The sequence below is a fragment of the Zonotrichia leucophrys genome, chromosome 2, assembly GCF_028769735.1.
Source record: "Zonotrichia leucophrys gambelii isolate GWCS_2022_RI chromosome 2, RI_Zleu_2.0, whole genome shotgun sequence".
Classification (NCBI taxonomy): Eukaryota; Metazoa; Chordata; class Aves; order Passeriformes; family Passerellidae; genus Zonotrichia; species Zonotrichia leucophrys.
In genome coordinates this window covers 110,549,238-110,567,767 of record NC_088171.1, presented here as the reverse complement: position 1 = coordinate 110,567,767, position 18,530 = coordinate 110,549,238, and the positions used below count along the sequence as shown (strand labels likewise).

The 18,530-nt window shown below is 37.5% G+C and overlaps 1 protein-coding gene across 3 annotated transcripts in view; it reads left to right on the top strand.

The window, feature by feature from the left end:
• Positions 1 to 18,530, top strand: part of NOL4 (nucleolar protein 4) — a 190,430-nt gene that overhangs the window by 125,492 nt on the left and 46,408 nt on the right. For 2 of the 3 annotated variants that reach the window (XM_064706060.1, XM_064706062.1), the window contains 2 exons: positions 16,344 to 16,523; positions 17,259 to 17,450. In XM_064706060.1, the coding sequence (XP_064562130.1) occupies positions 16,344 to 16,523; positions 17,259 to 17,450 (372 nt within the window). The remainder of the gene's footprint in view (positions 1 to 16,343; positions 16,524 to 17,258; positions 17,451 to 18,530) is intronic. The other variant, XM_064706061.1, reaches the window with a different exon arrangement.

The window sequence follows — 18,530 nt, the reverse complement described above, 5'->3', positions numbered from 1 at the left end:
ACAGTATATGAAGAAAACAGCTAATAGAGGAGTCAGAAAAGCTGCCCATTCAAAATTCAGTTCATGGTCTGAGTTTTAGGTACCACCACCTTAGTTCAGTGACCTTTTCTTGTAATTGCTCATTCAGGAAAAAACATCCAAACCACTCAGAAAGACAATTTATTGACTAGAACAAGTGATGAGATTGGCAGGAATAGAAGATATTTCCTATCTGATCTTGTAAGCATGCATTACAGGTCACTGCTTTACCTTTGATAAAGTATCAGAGGGAGGAAAAATTCGGAAACTGAGGAGAAAACATTATGCAGACTTGATGTAGCAAATGGCAGGGTAGGGCTGCTGGCAGTAGCAGGTCCCAGTGACCTGCAGAGAAGCAGGAGGGGGTGTGAAGGCCACAGCTCAGTGCAGGAAGGGCAGGGAGCAAGCCAGGAGCAGCCTGGGGCATTCTTGGTCCCCACTTGCTCATGGTAGAGCTCAGCTTCACTGGGGCTCCTGGGAAGGGGCACAGAGATGGGGGTCTCAGGAGAAGTGGCCAGAAAAAATAAAGTGCAATAGTGCAAGGTCCTGATGAGGGTGTGGATTAATGACAGAATAAATAAAAAAGGTCCTGATTAGGGTGTGGGTTAATGACAGAAAGTGTAAGAGCTTTTTAAGTGGTGTTGGTACAAAATGAAATATTAACCTCAGAGCCCATTCCTCTCTCACGGAGGAGAACTTGTATTTACTCTGCAAGGGCAAATTTTCATGGGCTGGGCTCAGGCCACAGCTGGCTATCTTACAAAGTAGAGATGTTTTCTTTTGACTTTGGTGGAAAGGCAGATGCAGGTAAGCAAAAGGATGGCGTTTAATTTCCAAAATTAATGGGCCTCTCTAATCCTACCCTAAAGCCTTTCATCCTACCAGGAAAAAAAAAGAGCAGACAGCATCTTACCTTGAATTAGTTAATTGAGGACAGTGCAGTTTTCAGTGATTGGATCAAGTGAAGGACCAACCATTTTTCATGCGCAGAGTTAATGGGTAAATAGTGTTTCCAAGTAGCTCCAATTATTTAAAGCCTATGAAACATGATCTCTGAAAAACATAAGGCAGAAAGCTTAAATTTGGGTCCTATGATGGGTTGTGTATCTTTCCCCTTGACTTTTGAAAGGCTGAATGGTAAATAGGAAAATTTTTTTATTTCAGTTTATAAACCTGGGGGTTTGCAGTTTTAATAACAGCTGGGATCATCCTAAAATTCATGGGGAACTTTGATTAAGCATGTAATGCAGAATTTATTAGCAATTAAAAACTACTGGATGGTCCATTTGTCATCCATGTCTTAGAACAGGACCTTGGAAGGAGGTGCATTAAAAGAAATATGTGTATGCACTGACATTCTGTTCTTATATTAGCTGACCTATTAGTCTCATAGGTTTATTTAATAGAAGCAGCTACTTGGAAAGATAAATCTTTTAAAGAGCATCACCTTTTCAGAAGTTTTTGGTGAAAGTGATTTCATACTTTTAACAGGTTTTGTAGAATCATCAATTCATATTTTTTGCTTTCAGTCAAGATGTGAGGTTAAATTATGTTAAATAAATAAAAAAATGATCTCCCATATTTTATTCAATGCTTTGAACTTCTTAATAATTCCAGTTGTCCATATATCCAGAAAATTAATAGTATTAGAGCACATAATGCTGTGGAAGTGGCTAATAAATATGGGATTGTTCTCTGTATGGATACCTCCCACACACCCTTGTGAAATTCATTCTACCTAGAGCCATAATTTGCAAGGTATTTGTTAGATCTTTCCAAAATATAGCTTTCCATAAACATATATTTAGATGCAAAATGTTATTTAAAGATATATGTCAGACTGTTCCTGTTTTACTTATGTCCCAGGTAAAAAATGCTTTTTCAAGTCTTGTCTGCTGGGAAAGTTTTATACAAAAAAAGTGCTGTTATGCTATCCATATGGTGCATTTTATTCTATCAGTGTGAGAAGGTGTTTGTTGTTATTTGTTGTCTTGTTGTTGTTTTTTTTTTTTTCCAAAGGGGGTGCTTTATGCTCTGTCAGTTTTTCTGTCCCTGAATAACCTTTGAATCTAATTTCACAAGGTAGTAATCTTGACAATGTTGAGTTGCTATGAGCTGTGAAAATCTGCATTTGGCTCAAGTAGAAAGACTTGCTTTCATGAGGGAATTGGACTTTTGAGAGGCAGATACTGCTTGGGCAATGAGTGATCTCCCAGCCCTCAATACCCCACAAAGTTCTGCCCTATGAAAGTGAGAGAGATGTGGAGTGAAATGAAGAATGCATACTGGTGAGATTTGGGGATTTAGGACATACATCTTTAGGATGTCAGGTTTCTTCAGCTCTACTTTTTTGAAGATAAACTGGTTTAAATATAATATAATGGATATCTCTGTGTAGGAATCAGTGAGTAGATATTAAAGCTACTTCTTTACAGGACTTGTAGAGGTAAGCTGTGACTGCCAGCACAAGTCATGTCTCTGTATTTTGTTTGTTTCCTATGGCACTGTTGAAAGCATATACTACATAGAAAAATTCAGTGGCTTGAGCCCATATCATCACATTCATCTACAAACACTACTACTGGAGTTGCAACATTTCTTGACAAAGCCTAAGAGATCGTGTTTGCCAGGGAAAATCAGTTTCTAAATGCTTCCACTGCTTGTGTGTTACTTTTTAGTAATGGAAAACAAAGCTATTAGCATCCTATGCCACACATGAACACATCTTTGTGTTCCAATAGAGCCCTACTACAGGTACACACTAGGAAAGAGGAACTTTACCTAAGTTAACTTTGCCTTTCTGTTTTTAAAATTGATTCCTGCTCAGGCATTAATAAAACCTGCTCAGGTTTTCTGATCCATGACGTGGCCACACAACAGAGCAGAACCAACGCCAATTCCAGTGACAGTAATGGGAGATGTTCACAGAAAACTCTCCTGTCCCTCAAATTCTGTGCCTCTTGTATTTAAGTTTAGTAAAATGCAACAAGTGAGAGTTACATTCTATATTCCAGAAAGATCTCAGCCTGTAGATCACAGCACTGCATGCCTTGAGCTCAGAAGGGCTCTGTGAAAGAGGAGACTCATGAGCACCTAGCGTAGGCAGTTGCACCACGAGAGGGTGCAACTAAAAATAGATCTTTCACTTTCTAAAAATAGATCCATAGATGAGTTCCTTTAATTTTAAAAAATGTTTTCTATTTTGGTTTCCTCTTTGTTCTTTAAATTTAATCTGTGGAAGCTAAGGATACAATAGTAGTCACACAAAATAAGAAAACAAGTAGAAAGGGACAACAACCTATAAAACTTTAGTGCAGCTCAGATCTGGATTTAAAGTTTTCAGCTAGTTCTCTTCATATGATAAGCTGACTTATCGTAAGATCAAATCCCTTTTGCCTGAATTTAGTGGCAGGATGTGGAAGATTAAATAATTTGGGTTGAAGAATGATACAAAGCAGTTTTTGTAGCTGTTCAGTTCTCCATAGTCAGGTATTGACTTATGATATCAATATGAGAAAATGCACTGTATGCTCTGATTTATTTAATTTTTCTGGCATAATTCTAGCTGGTTTTCCTCACACAATTCTTCCTCTATGAGAAGGTGGATTGAATGTGGTCTTTGGCAAAGGTGGAGTTTTGCCAAATAGGATTTGATACTCAGCTTTATACTCTGATAGGGGAATTCTCCATGGCAGGGTGGTGATTTAGTTACCTAATGGGGATGCATGTAACTAAGTGGTCCCAGTATTCACAACTCAAGTTATCTTTACTAATAGAAGGTAAATATTTTTATTGTAAATGAGTTTGAGCCTTTACAGACCAGGTCTATTAGATCATCTTGGAAATTTCAGTGCTGCTTGATGGCTGTATGGTCCTCTCTAACTGAGCTCCAGGTACCAAGTGACAGAATCATTTTGCAGTAAACAAAGTTTATTCCACTACAAAAAACCACAGAGAGTATTAGGGCATGGCATCAAGTTGGTAAGTGCAATTTCCTTTCTAAGCAGCAGCTGTTCTGGGAGCTTACAGTGTGCCATGCTATCCTGGAGGAACCTGGCTGATTCTCTTCTCACAAGCTTGAGAGTTTAACAGGAAACATATAAAATCTCAGGGCTCATTTTTGGCCAGACCAACCAAAATAGCTCACTTTTGTATCAAATGTATACTGATGTTTGTATAGGCTGGAAAGTCTTGTACCATCTTGGGCAGGTAAAATTATGGCTTACAAGGACAGATTTTGGTTTCTTCAGGAGGATACCATGAAAGCTACCACCCAATAGATATATTTAATAATATTTGTAGGGATTTAGGGGGCTACCATGACCTGTCTGACTCTTCAGGGGAAGAACATTTGCTCTTCAACACAACTGTGTTGTTTGCTGGAGTTGGCTGCCTAAGTAGTTTGAGCAGCAATTGTTGAGCAGCCTCCTCTGGGAGTCAGGTTTAATGCTTTTCATAATATCATCCTCCATTCTCCACCCCCAAAATGTCAGACCATGTCTTTAACAGAAGCACAGTCAGCACAGATTTAGAATGGAAAGATTCTTTTGTTGTTTCTGTTTCTTCCTGGTCTTTTTGCATGAGTCTTAAGGATACACTGAACTGCAGAGCTAATAGGCAGAAACTGCCTTTATAAGGAATTCTCCTGCAACATTCTCATGATTGCTGTCCTGTGATAACCTCAAGCAATGTCTCTGGCTTACTCTTATGATAAATGTTTTATTTATCCTTCCCTAAACAGGGAGAGTCAAATTAGATGCCTTTCTTACAAGATTTACTTGATTTACGAGATGCATTTCTTTAAGATTTATTTGTGGTAGATAAGTAGGGAACTAATCAGTAATCTATTCCATCAGCCTCAGCTGCAGACATCTCAGCTGCTCCTCTCTTACTCAGACTATTGCAGACTAAGAGTAGGCCTCCCCCTTGACTCAGGAGCCCTGCCTTCATCTGTCCCTTCCTGATTGGTCTCAAGTTCCAAATCTTCCCACCTGATCCTTAAGCAATAATTAGCGCCTTTAACCTCTGTCTCTCAGGGCTACTCACTGGGATAATCCAGCTGATTTACCTCCAGTGAATTTTTTAAAGCTTGCTAAACATTGCTGCTATAAGTAGATAGAGGTAAAAGGCCAAAAGGAAAAGCAAGAACAAGCATTCTCAAATTGTACCCTGTACTTCTCACTAGGTAATATGCTCCTCTCTTGCATATGCAAAAAAATTGTGTTGTGCTGCTGTTGTGTTCCTTGCTTCCCCCTAGAAAAATCAATCTTTAATATGTCATCTTATTACCATGATCAGTTGTAAATGGCTATTCAGTACTGTACAGATTCTTTTGGGTTGCATTTCTGTTATTTATCAATTGGTTTGCGTTTTTTCCTGAGTCTGTCTCTCAGTATGTTGCTGTTACTGGGGGTTTTTTGTTGTTTTTTCCTTCAAGCTGTGCTTTTGAGGAAGTGCTTCTCTTGGTCAGAAGAGAAAGAGTGACAGGACTGTCTCCTCTCACCTATTCTGGCATAGGATTGTGGTGACTGAGCAACACAAACTGTAGGAGGGAGGGCCTAAAATTCTCCTAAATGATGGAGACAGATGAGTGGAGTTCCCTTCTCCACTGCTTCCACCAATTGATATTAATCTCCTTCCCAATTATTTGCACTTATGCCATGCTCAGACTGGAAAAGAGAAAGGTGTGAGAAATTATGAAATGTCATTATGTAGGAACAAACTAGGAAGAGGAAATCAGCTCAGGGAAGAACTTATGATGAGTTCAGAAAGAGCACACCAAGGAAAGTCCATTGTTAAATTTTTCCTCTCATCCCAATCATCACTTCTAGTTCCTCGTTATATCCAACTTTTGTTGTGTGCACTGTGTTCTCCCTTCTCATATGAGCTGGGATACAAAATGCTGCATGTCCTTCTGTATTAGAAAATACAGGTGCACAGCTCAGCATATAATGACGTGTTTAATAAGTTCAGCTGCTGCATGGCCTTAGGCAGACATTATAGGGAATTGCTGAGTTCCTGGATGTCAAATAGCACTCTTTTGCCAGTCTTGACAAGGATGGGACAGAGGTACCATTTGTCTCCATTTCTTTCTTTCTCTTTACCTATTGAAAACAAGTGATCCTCTTGTCTGCTGTTCTTACAGCACACAAACCCTGCAGTGATTTTGTGTTATTATTTCTGCTTCTGCCTCTGCTGTCAGTCTCTAGAAATGTCTTTTGAAACTTTATACAGCCTGGAAGCCTCTTGTGCACTTTCCATCTCTAGCTTTTCTAGGATACAACAGAAACAGGGGAACAAGGTGAGTGTCAACAACCAAAAATCAGTCTTTTCTTCTGGATTCCTGATATAATTCAAGCTCTTTCATTTGTGAATGTATTTGGCCCTTGGGAACTTTTTGTTGCATTAAAGGAGTAGAAAACTGCCATGATAAGAACTGTGAGGATGAAAAAGACAGTGAATTAAAGGGGCAGGTACAAAATCTACATTCTCTGTGGTCATAGTATGCTTAGCAAGACTTCTCCTGTAGTCATAGATTCAAAGGGTGTTTTTTATAAATAAACACATAGTTTCCAAATAAACACATAGTTTCCAAGTGTATATTCTTGCTTTGGGACTTGAGGAGATAGCCCTATATTTTGTAGAATCATGGAATGATTTGGCTTGATCAAGGAACCTTGACCTTTGGAAGGAACCTTGAAGATCATCTACTTTCAACTCCCCTGCTGCGGACCTGAGCATCTTTCACTTGACCAGTCAGAACCGCATCATTCCTGGCCTTGAACAATTCCAGGGATGGGGAATACACAACTTCTCTGGGAAACATCTTCCAGTGCCTCACCAGCCTCACAGAACTTTTTCCCAATACCTAATCTCATCCTAATTTCTTTCAGTTTGAAGCCATTTCCCCTTGTCCCGTCACTACGTGCCCTTGTAAATAGGGCACGTTTTTCTCCATCTTTCTTGTAGGGTGCCTTCAGGTATAGGAAGGCCACAAATGGGTCACCCCAAAGCCTTCTCTTTTCTGGGTTGAAAAACCCCAATTTTCTCGTCTTTCCTTGTATGAGAAGTGCTCCATCCTGGTGATTAACTTGGTGCTCTCTTCTGGACTCGCTTCAACAGGTCTATGTCTTCTTGGGACTGAAGAGGAAAACAGGTTATTGAACTGTTTTGATGTCACAGCTTAAATTCATGGCAAGAGGAAGCAGAGAGAAATTTAGGGAGGAAGAAATTAAGGGAATAGCATCAGAGACAAGAGAAGAAATCAAGAAAAGACTGAAGCAAAAAGGAACTAAAGGCATAATGAGTTCACAGATAAAGAATGAAAAGATTTAGGAGTAAGCTGCATGGGAAAAAACGGCTGAAACTGAACCAAAGGGCGTGAATATAAAGAATAGCACAGAAGGGGGAAAAAAAGATTATGACAGCTTTCTAGTTAATTGTAGATGTCTGACAAGTGGCCTATGACTAAACCAGTGAATTGCATGTGCTCTGTATTCCCTTTATTCTTCACTGTTAAAGTGAGGAAAGGGATTCTTCTTATGTTTTCCAGCAGCAATATGCTCAAGATTAAAACAGCATCCACTGATGCTATGTTGACAAGAAACCCTGCTCCTCTGTATTTATGGCAACATTATTTCCCTACACCCAGACATCCATAAGAAATTAAAATCATAGAAATAAAACAATAAGCTTAGCACATTTAAGCTACTGCTCAAGAAATTCTATCAGTCCTGTATCTTCTGGTTTTTGCTGACATTAGCTTCTTACCTAAGTAAGACTTCAGAGGACATTGCAGTATTGAGTAACTACTTCTGTTTTGAAAGTTGGCAGCAGTTTGAGATATTTTCAAACAGTATAGGGAGCACTGTTGGTGTGTAAGTTGGATCTTTAATGGATAGACAGGGTTTTGTCAGGGATTCTTCCGTTTCCTCTCTGGAGAGTTGGAGCTTGACTGTTTTATCCTTGTTGACATGTTTATATTTTAAACCTCTGTCGGTTAGATTAGGACAGGCTGCAAAGAGGGGAGCAAGAGTCTTGGGACCTACCTTGTAAATGTCATTGTGATATTCAGGTTTTAAAAATGTTCTCCATTTTAGTGGCTTCCTGAATGTGTTGCATGCATTTGAGGTTTCATTCTCAATTTAAATAGAATGAGAAGAAATTAATAGTCCAGTGTTTTTACAAAATGTTTTGTAGCTCTTACCAGCCAGTTGTCTAACAATTAACCGAAGAATTGCTGGTCAAAAATGCCCATTACTTTCCTGTAGTGTGAACCTTAGTCACTGAAATATATTCCTTAAGAAAAGTGTTCACTAATCCTCATATAAACTGCTGCTATTTCATTTAAAAAGGAAAATAAACTCCCCCAAACCCTGACAAAGGGAAAACTGTGGTATCTGGATAAAAACTGTAAAGAGTTTTGGCAAAAGGCCATAATTTCACCAAAACTTGGAAATGACAATTTTCCAATAGAAGTTTTAGGTTAATGGATTTTGCCACAAGCACAAAAACTATGTGGGGCTCTCTCAGGCTCTTGGCTTCACTGAGCTATGACACTACCTGCAAAGTGGGCTATTATTGTCCTTGGAAACTCACAGATGAAGTGTTCCTGATTTTGATAATAAAGTAGGGTTGTTGTTTTCTTTTTCTTATTTTGCAATGTAAGATCTTTAAAGAGTGTAAATTAATTCAGATGTTCTGGTTTGATTTTGGGTGCACTATAGAAAAGGTTTAAATACTCTGTTGGCACACAGTTTGCAGAAATCCAGAATTTTGTGATGAAGCTTCCCTATGTGGCAACCTATATTTCTCAAATTCTCAGAAACTCTGTCAGATTCTTTTAGAGCTTCAAAATAGCAGTGTAAGACGCCAAAAATATTTTAATATTTTATTTGAGTCTGTCACCATTTCAGTTTGACTTTTCAACTCCCACAAAGGACATCATATTTTTTCAAAGACACAGCAGCCACATTTTGCAATATGACTACTTATTGGTGATTGTATTAATATGTTCTTTTAGTATTTGGTTGAAAATGCCTGTCTTCCTACATCAGTTATAGGAGTTCTTAAAGTTCATTAATCAAACAACTTTGTAAAATAAAAGCTATTTAGTAGCTAAGAAGCAGCCAAATCTCCTGCTCTGCTGAATCAGCTCTGCTCTGGTACTCGCAATACTGGTGCACTAGGGTGATTTGGAGATACTTATTCTGATTCCCCCAAGAATTCTCCTCCTGTACAATGGCTGGGGAAGGAGCAGGAGCTTTCCTGGAGATGCCCAATCAGGTAATAAGAGATTGGTTGTGGAAAAATTAGAAAGAAGCTCTTTAAACTATAGCCTGTAAATACACTTTATTCTTCTACTTGAGTGAGAATTCTCAGTTGCCTCTCTGTTTTTACTCTCTATTTAATTTTTGAGGTTATTTCTATTAGGGTAAAGTGATTTCTTTTGATGTTGGTCAATACCAGTGGGGAGAGGCCTAGGAGAGACTGTATTTTAGCTAAAAGGAGAAAATAGCATGGGAAGATATGTGTCTCAGATGGTCTTTCAATTATTTCTTAGCTTTCAATTATCCAAACTTCTATTTATCCAGATAAACCCACTGGAATGAAAGTGTCTGGGTAATTTATAGTTTTCTTATGGCTAATAAATGTGCTTCTGTTGAGAGGAATATTATAAGCAAACACAATATAGCATAGATTGGAAAATTACTGAGAAAGGATGAGCAGATAGTCTTAGAAACAGTCAGTGTTCTCTCAGGGACTACTGTAAAAAAATGTCTCTGGAGAGAAGATAATGCCAAGGATAATTTGGGAGCAAAACCTTTTTATTTCTTAGTTCCTGTTGTAAATAACTGAACAGTTTGTTTCTGGAAGTCACATTGTTAACACAGAGCAAAGAAAGAAGATCTTTTAATATTTCAGTGTAATACAAGTTTTGTGTAAAAAAGTCCTTTACAATTTAACACTTCGCATGTAAGATAACACATTTTAGAGTCAAACCTATGAAACTCTAGCTTTCTGCTCTCCATTCTTCCCATAAAAATGCTGTTGTCCTCATGCTCCAAATAGCAGAATTGCACACAAGGATGCCTTCCCATTATCAAGGGTGAAATTTTATAAAGGAGCTGGAAAGGCCAATTTTTGTGCAACAAGGGGAGCAAACTGGTCATAGTCAGTTGCAAAGATATGGGTAAGATGAAGAAATATGTGAGGATTTTATAAAAAGGAGGTTAATTGGATCTTGAAATAAAACATGAGATTCTGGAATTGTATTTGGGAATTCAGAGTCTTCCCTGAAATGAGAAAAGAAGAGATGGACAGTAAAGTTCTACACATGTGACAATATGAATGTTTAAAGGGGCCATGAAAAAGGATAATAATAGTAAAGTCTGGAAGATAGAAAAGCATAGGATTTAAGAGAGGTTGTGGAAAGAAAATCGCTTATTAATGCAAAATAATAGAGACTTGGACTTCTATCCATAAAAGCTGATAGCAAATTCCTTAGGATAATAGCTGAACCTGGGTCTTCAGTTATGCCTCCTGCCTTCTGTTTGAATACAGGAGGAAAATTAGGATTTTTTTTAATGTTTTCCAGTATTTCAATAGCAAAAGAGCATGCATATGCCAGAAATATTTAATGTTTTCTAATGTGTTATTTATATTACAAGTATTAGAAATTTAATGAAAAAAATAAAACCAAAGTGAAACACAACTACCTCCTGTAGGCAAGTTCCCTGCTATATGGAGAACTCACAGTTTGCACAGGAATGAAGTGGAACTCTAACAATGCAATATTAATTTCAAATATATTTTTAAGGGAAAGTGATAGGACGTGAATTTTCCCTTAACCTTTCAGGCTTAACTTTAATTTTTTTTTTATATGTCAAATAAAAGGCATGCTTCTCACTCATACCAGTTTACCAAAAGTTAGTTTTTTTTAATTTTTCAAAAACTTTGTCATATGTAGAATCAGTTAAAAATGTAAATGTGAAAAAAAATCAAAACAATGTTCTAATTTAATTGATAATTTTGGAATAAAGCAATCAAATCCATTGTCATCAGAATGTTCTAATACCTTTCTGTGTCATAGGAATAGTTTCTATGAAAATATTTTGCTACACAATAGCACATGGGAAAGTATACAGAAAAGCACACATAATTTGCAAGACTAGTTGCTGAAATTGTAGATTTTTGTGTATTCAGTGGCAGAGAGGGAAATACTGAAATGTAGGAAAAAGAAGAAAGGGCTGATGTACAACGGGGAACAAGCAGAATTCTGTCAGCTTTAGAATAGGGTTTTATGTATTCATTAAACAGATTTAGTAACTTTTACCAATGTTGAGGCAGATTTCTACAAGAGAATCATGCAGAGCCAGTAAAGTGTTTTCATCTCTGCCTGCCCCCTAACCCCTTTCCTTTCCATGAAGCATGGAGACCTCTGCTGCTGTCTTGCCAGCTCTTCAAACATTCAAGTGTCTCTTGCTCACAGGAGTTCTGTGGTTTGTGAGTGTCTGATGTAACTAACTGAAAGAATTGCACACTACTCAAATTGATGTGACGGTCTCTATCTAAATGTAAATGTAAAATGTAATGTAAATGTGAAAAATGAAGCTTCATTTAAAAAAAAAATTGCCACACTTCCATCAGAAGCATTTTTCCCTGAAAAGGTGGTGTCTTTTTTTCCATGTTGGCATTTTTAAAGTCACAAAGACATGATTGTTCCAGTTTTTGGTCATTTCAAATAGTCACCCTCAGCAATTAGCTTTCTATCACTGAATTAGTTTTGGTTGGGTAATCAAGTACATCTTTGTACACTCACCAGGGTAGCCAAGAGTCTCTGCTGGGAGAAGCTTCCTGCAGTGAGTTCTTGTGGTGTCATCCTCCAAACCCTGTCCAATGGCCATACACCAGTGTTGAACCCCAGCAGGCACTGAAGCACTTTGGTAGACTTTGTATTTTCAAATGTTACAGATTACTTCTGCTTTAGTCCTCATAAAATAACAGCACGATTTCTGTTGGCAACTGTGGGGTTTCTGCACTGCTGTCTTTGGCATCTTTGGGGTATTTTTCTGCAAATAAAGGGATAAGGTTTTTCTGCTGTAAGCATGCTATAAATTGATCAAAAAATAAAGAAATATATTTTTCATATAAAGGCATCAAATTTTAGAGTTTTGGGAGTTGCTCTTTGAGAAGGTTTCAAATCAGATGGAAAATATCCATGAAAAACATGGGTTTCATAGCATAAATGAATTTATTGGGAAGAGAAGACTGAGGGGAGGGGACGTGATAACAGTCCTTAGTTGTTGGAAAGAGTCTCATGAAGAGGGAAGAAAATGCTCTCTTCTCCCAAAACCACACCTTTCCTCCATTGCAATCTATGGTAGACACATGAAAAAGAAATACGCTTAATACATTTATAAAGTCAGAGGTTGGTCTTAAAAATGTTTTAATAGTTCTGAAGACAGTGAAACATTGGTGCAGGTTGTCTGGGGGATGCATGACATCTTGGCACTGGAAGTCTTAAGATAAACACTGGAAAACAGTGGTCAGGAGTGACCATCTGACCTTGTTCTGGTGCAGCAGGATAAAGTAGGTGATACTGTGATGTCCTCCCAGGTCTCCTCTTCTATGATTTGACTTCAGGTGAATGTTGTTGCTGACTTATAATGTCTTAGAAAGAGGTTGGTATTTCATGTTATAACCTCCTGAAAACAGGTCATTAGGCATGAACATTTACTTTCATTTTGATAAAGCAGTACTGCCTAGTACTTATTATTGCAAAGAAGAAATGAAGATAATGAACTCTGAACCTTCAAGAAAGGGTAAGGACAAAGTGGTCACAATATAAATAGCAGCATCTCAGTATTTTTAAGACTGCTGGATAATCATCTAAATGTTTGGGGAAGGAAATAATCTTGTCTTTAGCCTTGGCTAAGTTCTCACTGAATAATTTCTGATTGTTGTCACTTTTTTCTCCAACCCTCAGTTTTTAAGCACAAAGCATTCACCTGTGAAACATCTTGCATTTACTAATACTTCCACTCTACCAAGATGTAATCTTTCATTGCTATCAACAGAGATGTGTATGCTTCCCTCCATGCTCATACTTTCGTGTCAGCACAAAGGTTTTTGCTTTCAGGTGGTGAACTGAAACCAAGAACTGACTCTTGTCTTAAGCAGACTGGCAAATATTGGGAAAAAACAAATCTACAAACAAACAAGCAAAACCAAAACATTTTAACCAAGTTCACTTCAGTTTAGTTTACTACAGGACTATAAAATGTATTTGTTAAAGTCTGTGGAGGAATCTGAATGAGCATGTTCCTGTCAGTCAAAGGTGGGAGCAGCCTTTTGAAAGGACAGTGCAAAACCTAAAATTGGGTATTGTGTATGAACTATGATCTGTCCTCTACTCTCCCACCCCTTGTTTAGCACTGCAGCTACTTAGCAGAGTAGCAAAAGGAAATCCTTATTGGCTTTTGCACAACTGCAGAGTCAACACAAGTGAGAGATATCTCTTTCTTCTCTGAATCAGTATTCATCTGTGTAGAAATACAGAGAGGCAGAAATTTTGTTCTTAACTGAGCTTTTGCAAACTCAAAGTGAGCTTTTTGTCTTCCTCAGTTTGCTAATGAAACAGCTAGGAGAAAAACACCTCTTTTTCCTGGTACTGTACACAGTCTTCAAATTCACAGTGAATAAATATGGATTCCAACCATGCAACTTTCTCAGACTGTTTTTCCCCACACTTCATTTAAGATGCTAAAGTTGTTGTTTAAATAAAAATTTTAGAGAAGATGTTGGGCAGGGCTCTCTATGCAATACTTTCTTTAATAACTAAACAAAACAAAACAGAGCTGAAAACAAAAGAATCATCCCGACTGTTGCATTTTTAAAGATATACTTAAGCCATTTTGACCTGAATTTGTTTCCTTCACAAAAGGAAATCTCAATGCTGGTGCATAATTTATGATCTTGGCATCCAGCCGAAACATATGTACATACTGAAATCAGTTTTGCATCCGTTTAACTTTGTGCACACGAGTAGTCTAATTGGATTTAGTCTGATGAAATGACACATGTGAGATCAAGTGTCTGCACAACAAGGATTTCAGTTAGTAGGTTTCTTTAGGGCAGCAGCTTCTATGCTTTGTGTGGTGCCTAGCACATGAAATGGCTTTTTGATTATCTCAAAGCCTTCTGCATGCTATAGAGCTGTAGTGATGGGTGAAACAAAGAACTGCAGAAGAACAAGTCTTGCAGCGTAGGTCAGATCTGCTACTGCATAGCACTGTACAAAAGTAGCAATTAATTCATTGTAACTTTCTTTTTTTAAAAAACATGTCTTTTGATAATCTCTTTAGGTTTAAGGGAAATGACTCTTTCCTTTGTTACAGGCTACCAGGCTCTTCTGGTAGCCATTGGCCAGTTTAAACATTTTTGCTCACACATGCTAAACACACTGATAAAACACAGCCATCACCTCCTTTAGGATGGAACCTGAACTTACCTGACTGGGCAGCAATGTAGATACTCTGCATCTTCACAAGACAAGCTATCAGTATATCAAGAACTGGAGTTTTGTTTTTTGCTGCTCTTGCAAGCCTTATCTTCCCATGCCATCTTGCATCTGCCATCTTTAACCCTGGCTAATTCCTTGCCCCAGAAGAAGTGGTGCTGAGCTTGCTACTTGTTGAAGCTGTTTTTATCCCCAGGACAGCTCTTCTGGTTTGTTCTCATGTTTTCTCACTCTTCCTATATCTGCTGTAAGAGTCTAGGGAATGAAGAGTGATCCAGAGAGTGAAGAGATTCAGGAAGGGGATGAGAGAGACTGCAAATTCTCATATTAGGAGCATTAGGGATTAAAAACTGGAACTCCAGGGGATGAGTACTGTGAGAATATAGTCTGGGGGGATATAGAAAAAAGGAAGGCTTGGAATATGAGTGCTGTTAAGGCAAGGCAAGTGACTCTAAAACACTCTGTACAGAGGACCAAAGATGGAAACGAAAACAGGAGAAGGGAAAAAAAAAAAAGCTGAAGTAAGACTATAAGGCAAAAAAATATATCTTACGGATGAATGGTTTTGTTTTTCCTTCCCTTCTCCCTTACTGTCCAGATTAATTCTCTGGCTGGTAAAATACCCTGAAATAAAGATAATTTTAGGAAGCTTGGAATGGGGTTCAAGGCTTGCCATTTGAAATGTATTTTTATTTGAAGGATTATGCTCCTGACTTTTGCTGACATTAAGGGAGGAGGCATCTAAAAAAAGTGTGTGTGTGTGAAATTTGTCATGTGGCACCTGATTCAGACTACAGAATGCTTTGAAGCAAGAGAGAAAAATATTGAAATATTACAGCATTAAGATATAGAAATAAAATTTTGCTCTGATTGACCTAAATGTGAATCTGATGACTCTGGTGAAGATACTGTCTGATATGTTTGTGTGGCTGGGGAAAAGCTTTGATCTTTAAGTTTTATGTTGAAGAATGTTAAGTTGTGGAAGGCTTTCTGTTACTGATGCTTTTTTATGGTCTGCAGTTTGAAGTGTATGCAGTGGGAACAGGCAGCTGAGAACTTGATATTGCAAGGGAAAATGCACTGTATTAACTTTTGGTAATTGGAAATTTTTTGGTCCTACAAGTGGATACACTTTATTGAGATGGTCATCTGTTTTATCCAACAAAATGAATTTCTGCTCAGGGGAAAGTTCTGAATGCTGGTTTTCAAAGAGGAAATGGTTTTACAACATGATTCTCAGAGAGCATTCAAAAGTAAACCTACATATCTCTAATTCATTCTGGGGTTTTGCAAGTGAAACTAAGACATAATCATATCCTTATTTTGAATAAATTTTTGCATCTCTTGATAATATTTAATATTCATTGGATGAATAACAGTATTTCCTACATGAATCCTCTTTGCCTTGAAATGTTTAAATTTTAATTCTTTGGAGTTTTGTTCAAATCAACTATCCTTTATTTACATTTTGATTAATACAAAAAAGTTAGTACTTATAAGAAACTTCTGTAGGTAGTACTTATACAAGGCTGTATGGCAAAGATTTCATATTAACTGTAGTTATCATGGGTAATTAATTTGTTAATAGATTTACTGAATTTGCAGTCAGTCACATTTTTTAAAGCACTGAAATTATTATAATTGTGCATTGTTTGCTCTTGGAAAGATTAGGAGTGCTTTCTGTTGAACAAAGTATAAAAAGAATTCATGGAATTTTTGAAATATTTACTGAGAATTTTTTGATAAGTAAGACCTTATTTTTGCTGAGAATTTTTGCAAGCATATTCTTTTTCTCTATTTTCAGTCCCCTGCACATAGCTATTCAAGCTATGACTCTGGCAAGAATGAGAGTGTAGGCAGAGGTGCTGAAGATCTGTCTCTGAATCGAGGAGATGAGGATGAGGATGACCATGATGAGCAAGAGGATCCTGAGAAGGTTAATGAATCAGATGGGGTAGAAGCTGAGCGACTGAAAGCTTTTAACGTAAGCCCTCTTGCACTCACCTTGTTTACTTCTTCTGTTCCTTTTGCATTGTTGTTTTTGGGTAAGTCTGACAAGGCACATTAATTTGCGGGATTTATTTCAATTATTATTTTAATGCACATTAAACTCTTGCCAACAGACGACAGATTTGCTGTGTTTCATTTAGAATTTTGAGGCAGAGTGCCATCTTTACCAGAGAGGAAAACAAAGCTTTGTTCTCTATGTGCATGTGTGACCATGTGTGTGGCTGTGTGGATGTGCATGTTCACCCATTGAATGGAAAGAGGCTGTAGCTAGTTTTGTCAGGAGACCATTCTGGTGGTCAGCTGTTCTCTATTGCTTTCTCAATGTATATAATTATGCATGAAAACATAAGCAATTGTTCAAACAAAGAAAAAAATGTGAGTCAGTTCAATAAAATGATTAGCAATCACAGCTTATTGTTAATAATGAAACTTAAGTAGTGCCTATTTTCACAGTCTGTTCTGGTTTATCTCACAAGTTCTGTATCCTATAGACTTTTCTTTTCTTGTCTATTTTTTAAAACCCAACCCACCCCCACCCCAAATAACCCTTTAAAGAACTGTTTGCTTTATATTTCTGGCTTCCCGTTACAAAGCTCTTCAGTGGATAGAAAACAAAAACTGTCTTCCTATCAGTAATCAAGCCAGGAAGCTAGGAAGAGAAGAGAGCTGCCCTCCAAACCCATCTCCTCTGTCTCCCTCTTGCCAACAGATGTTTGTCAGGCTGTTTGTAGATGAAAACTTGGACCGAATGGTCCCAATCTCTAAGCAGCCCAAAGAAAAGATCCAGGCTATCATTGACTCATGCAGGCGACAATTCCCTGAGTATCAAGAGCGTGCCAGAAAACGCATACGTACTTACCTCAAGTCCTGCAGGCGGATGAAAAGAAGTGGTTTTGAGATGGTGAGTTTTGACTTAAAACCCAGCCCTAGTTTCCATCAAAACCCCATATGTAAATCCATGGCACTATTTTGTTTTCATCTTAGCGTCTTTATTTTTTTGTTTGGTTTTTTCTTTTTTTTTTGGTAATACCAGGTCAGAGATTTCTTTTTTTCCCTCCTTCATTCTTCCTGAATTTATTCCCCTCAATTTAAAAGTGCTATAAGACAGTAGAGTTCACAAAATGAACTAATATGGATCTGTAGAAAAAGAAGAGCAAAGCAAGGCATAAGGAAGGAAACTGAACTATGGACTATACAGTGACTTATTTCTTGCTTTAAGTTATAGTGACAGATTTTGCCCAGAAAAGTCTTGCTGTAAGATGGATTTTTCTCTAAAATGCCTCTGCTAGCTGGATTCCAGTGAGCTCTGTAAAACTGACCCTCAAGAAAATGCCCAGTGTAGTAACATCATAGTGGCAATGGCTTTGGCTTTGGGTGTTTTCTTGCACACCTTAGCCAATTGCTGATCAGTGAAAGTCACTCCTTTGAAAGCTTTCAGTTGATATATAGGTATGCAAAACATGTTTAATGGTTGTAAACCAAACATGTTTGGTCAAACTTACAATTTGAGCATTCCAATGGTTTAGTAGTTATAATTGAACCAAATCTCATGAAGATTATAATGGTATATAACTGACAGTGTTTTCAGACATTGTTATTTTAATATTACTCAGTAGCACAAAAATGGGTTAATAAAGTCTTCTCATTAACTGGCAGCTTCATTATCTCTAGAAAACATTTGTATTTCCAAAATGGAGGAAAGTCATAAGAAACTAGATAGCTACACACCTTGTGTTTAATGTCTTAGCTACCTCTCTGGCCTTAAGATGACCACAAAACCACCTCATTATTAAAAATAGATATCATTTAGTGATTAAACATACCATTTTTTAAATGAATCATCTGCAAACCCATTGATTACATTAAAATCATTGGAGATGATTGCATTTTACTGTTTTTCTCTTTCTCTCTGTCTTTCTCTTTCCTGCAGTTTTTTGCAGAATATTTATGAGTACCATATGTTGTTTAAGATGGTAGCTGA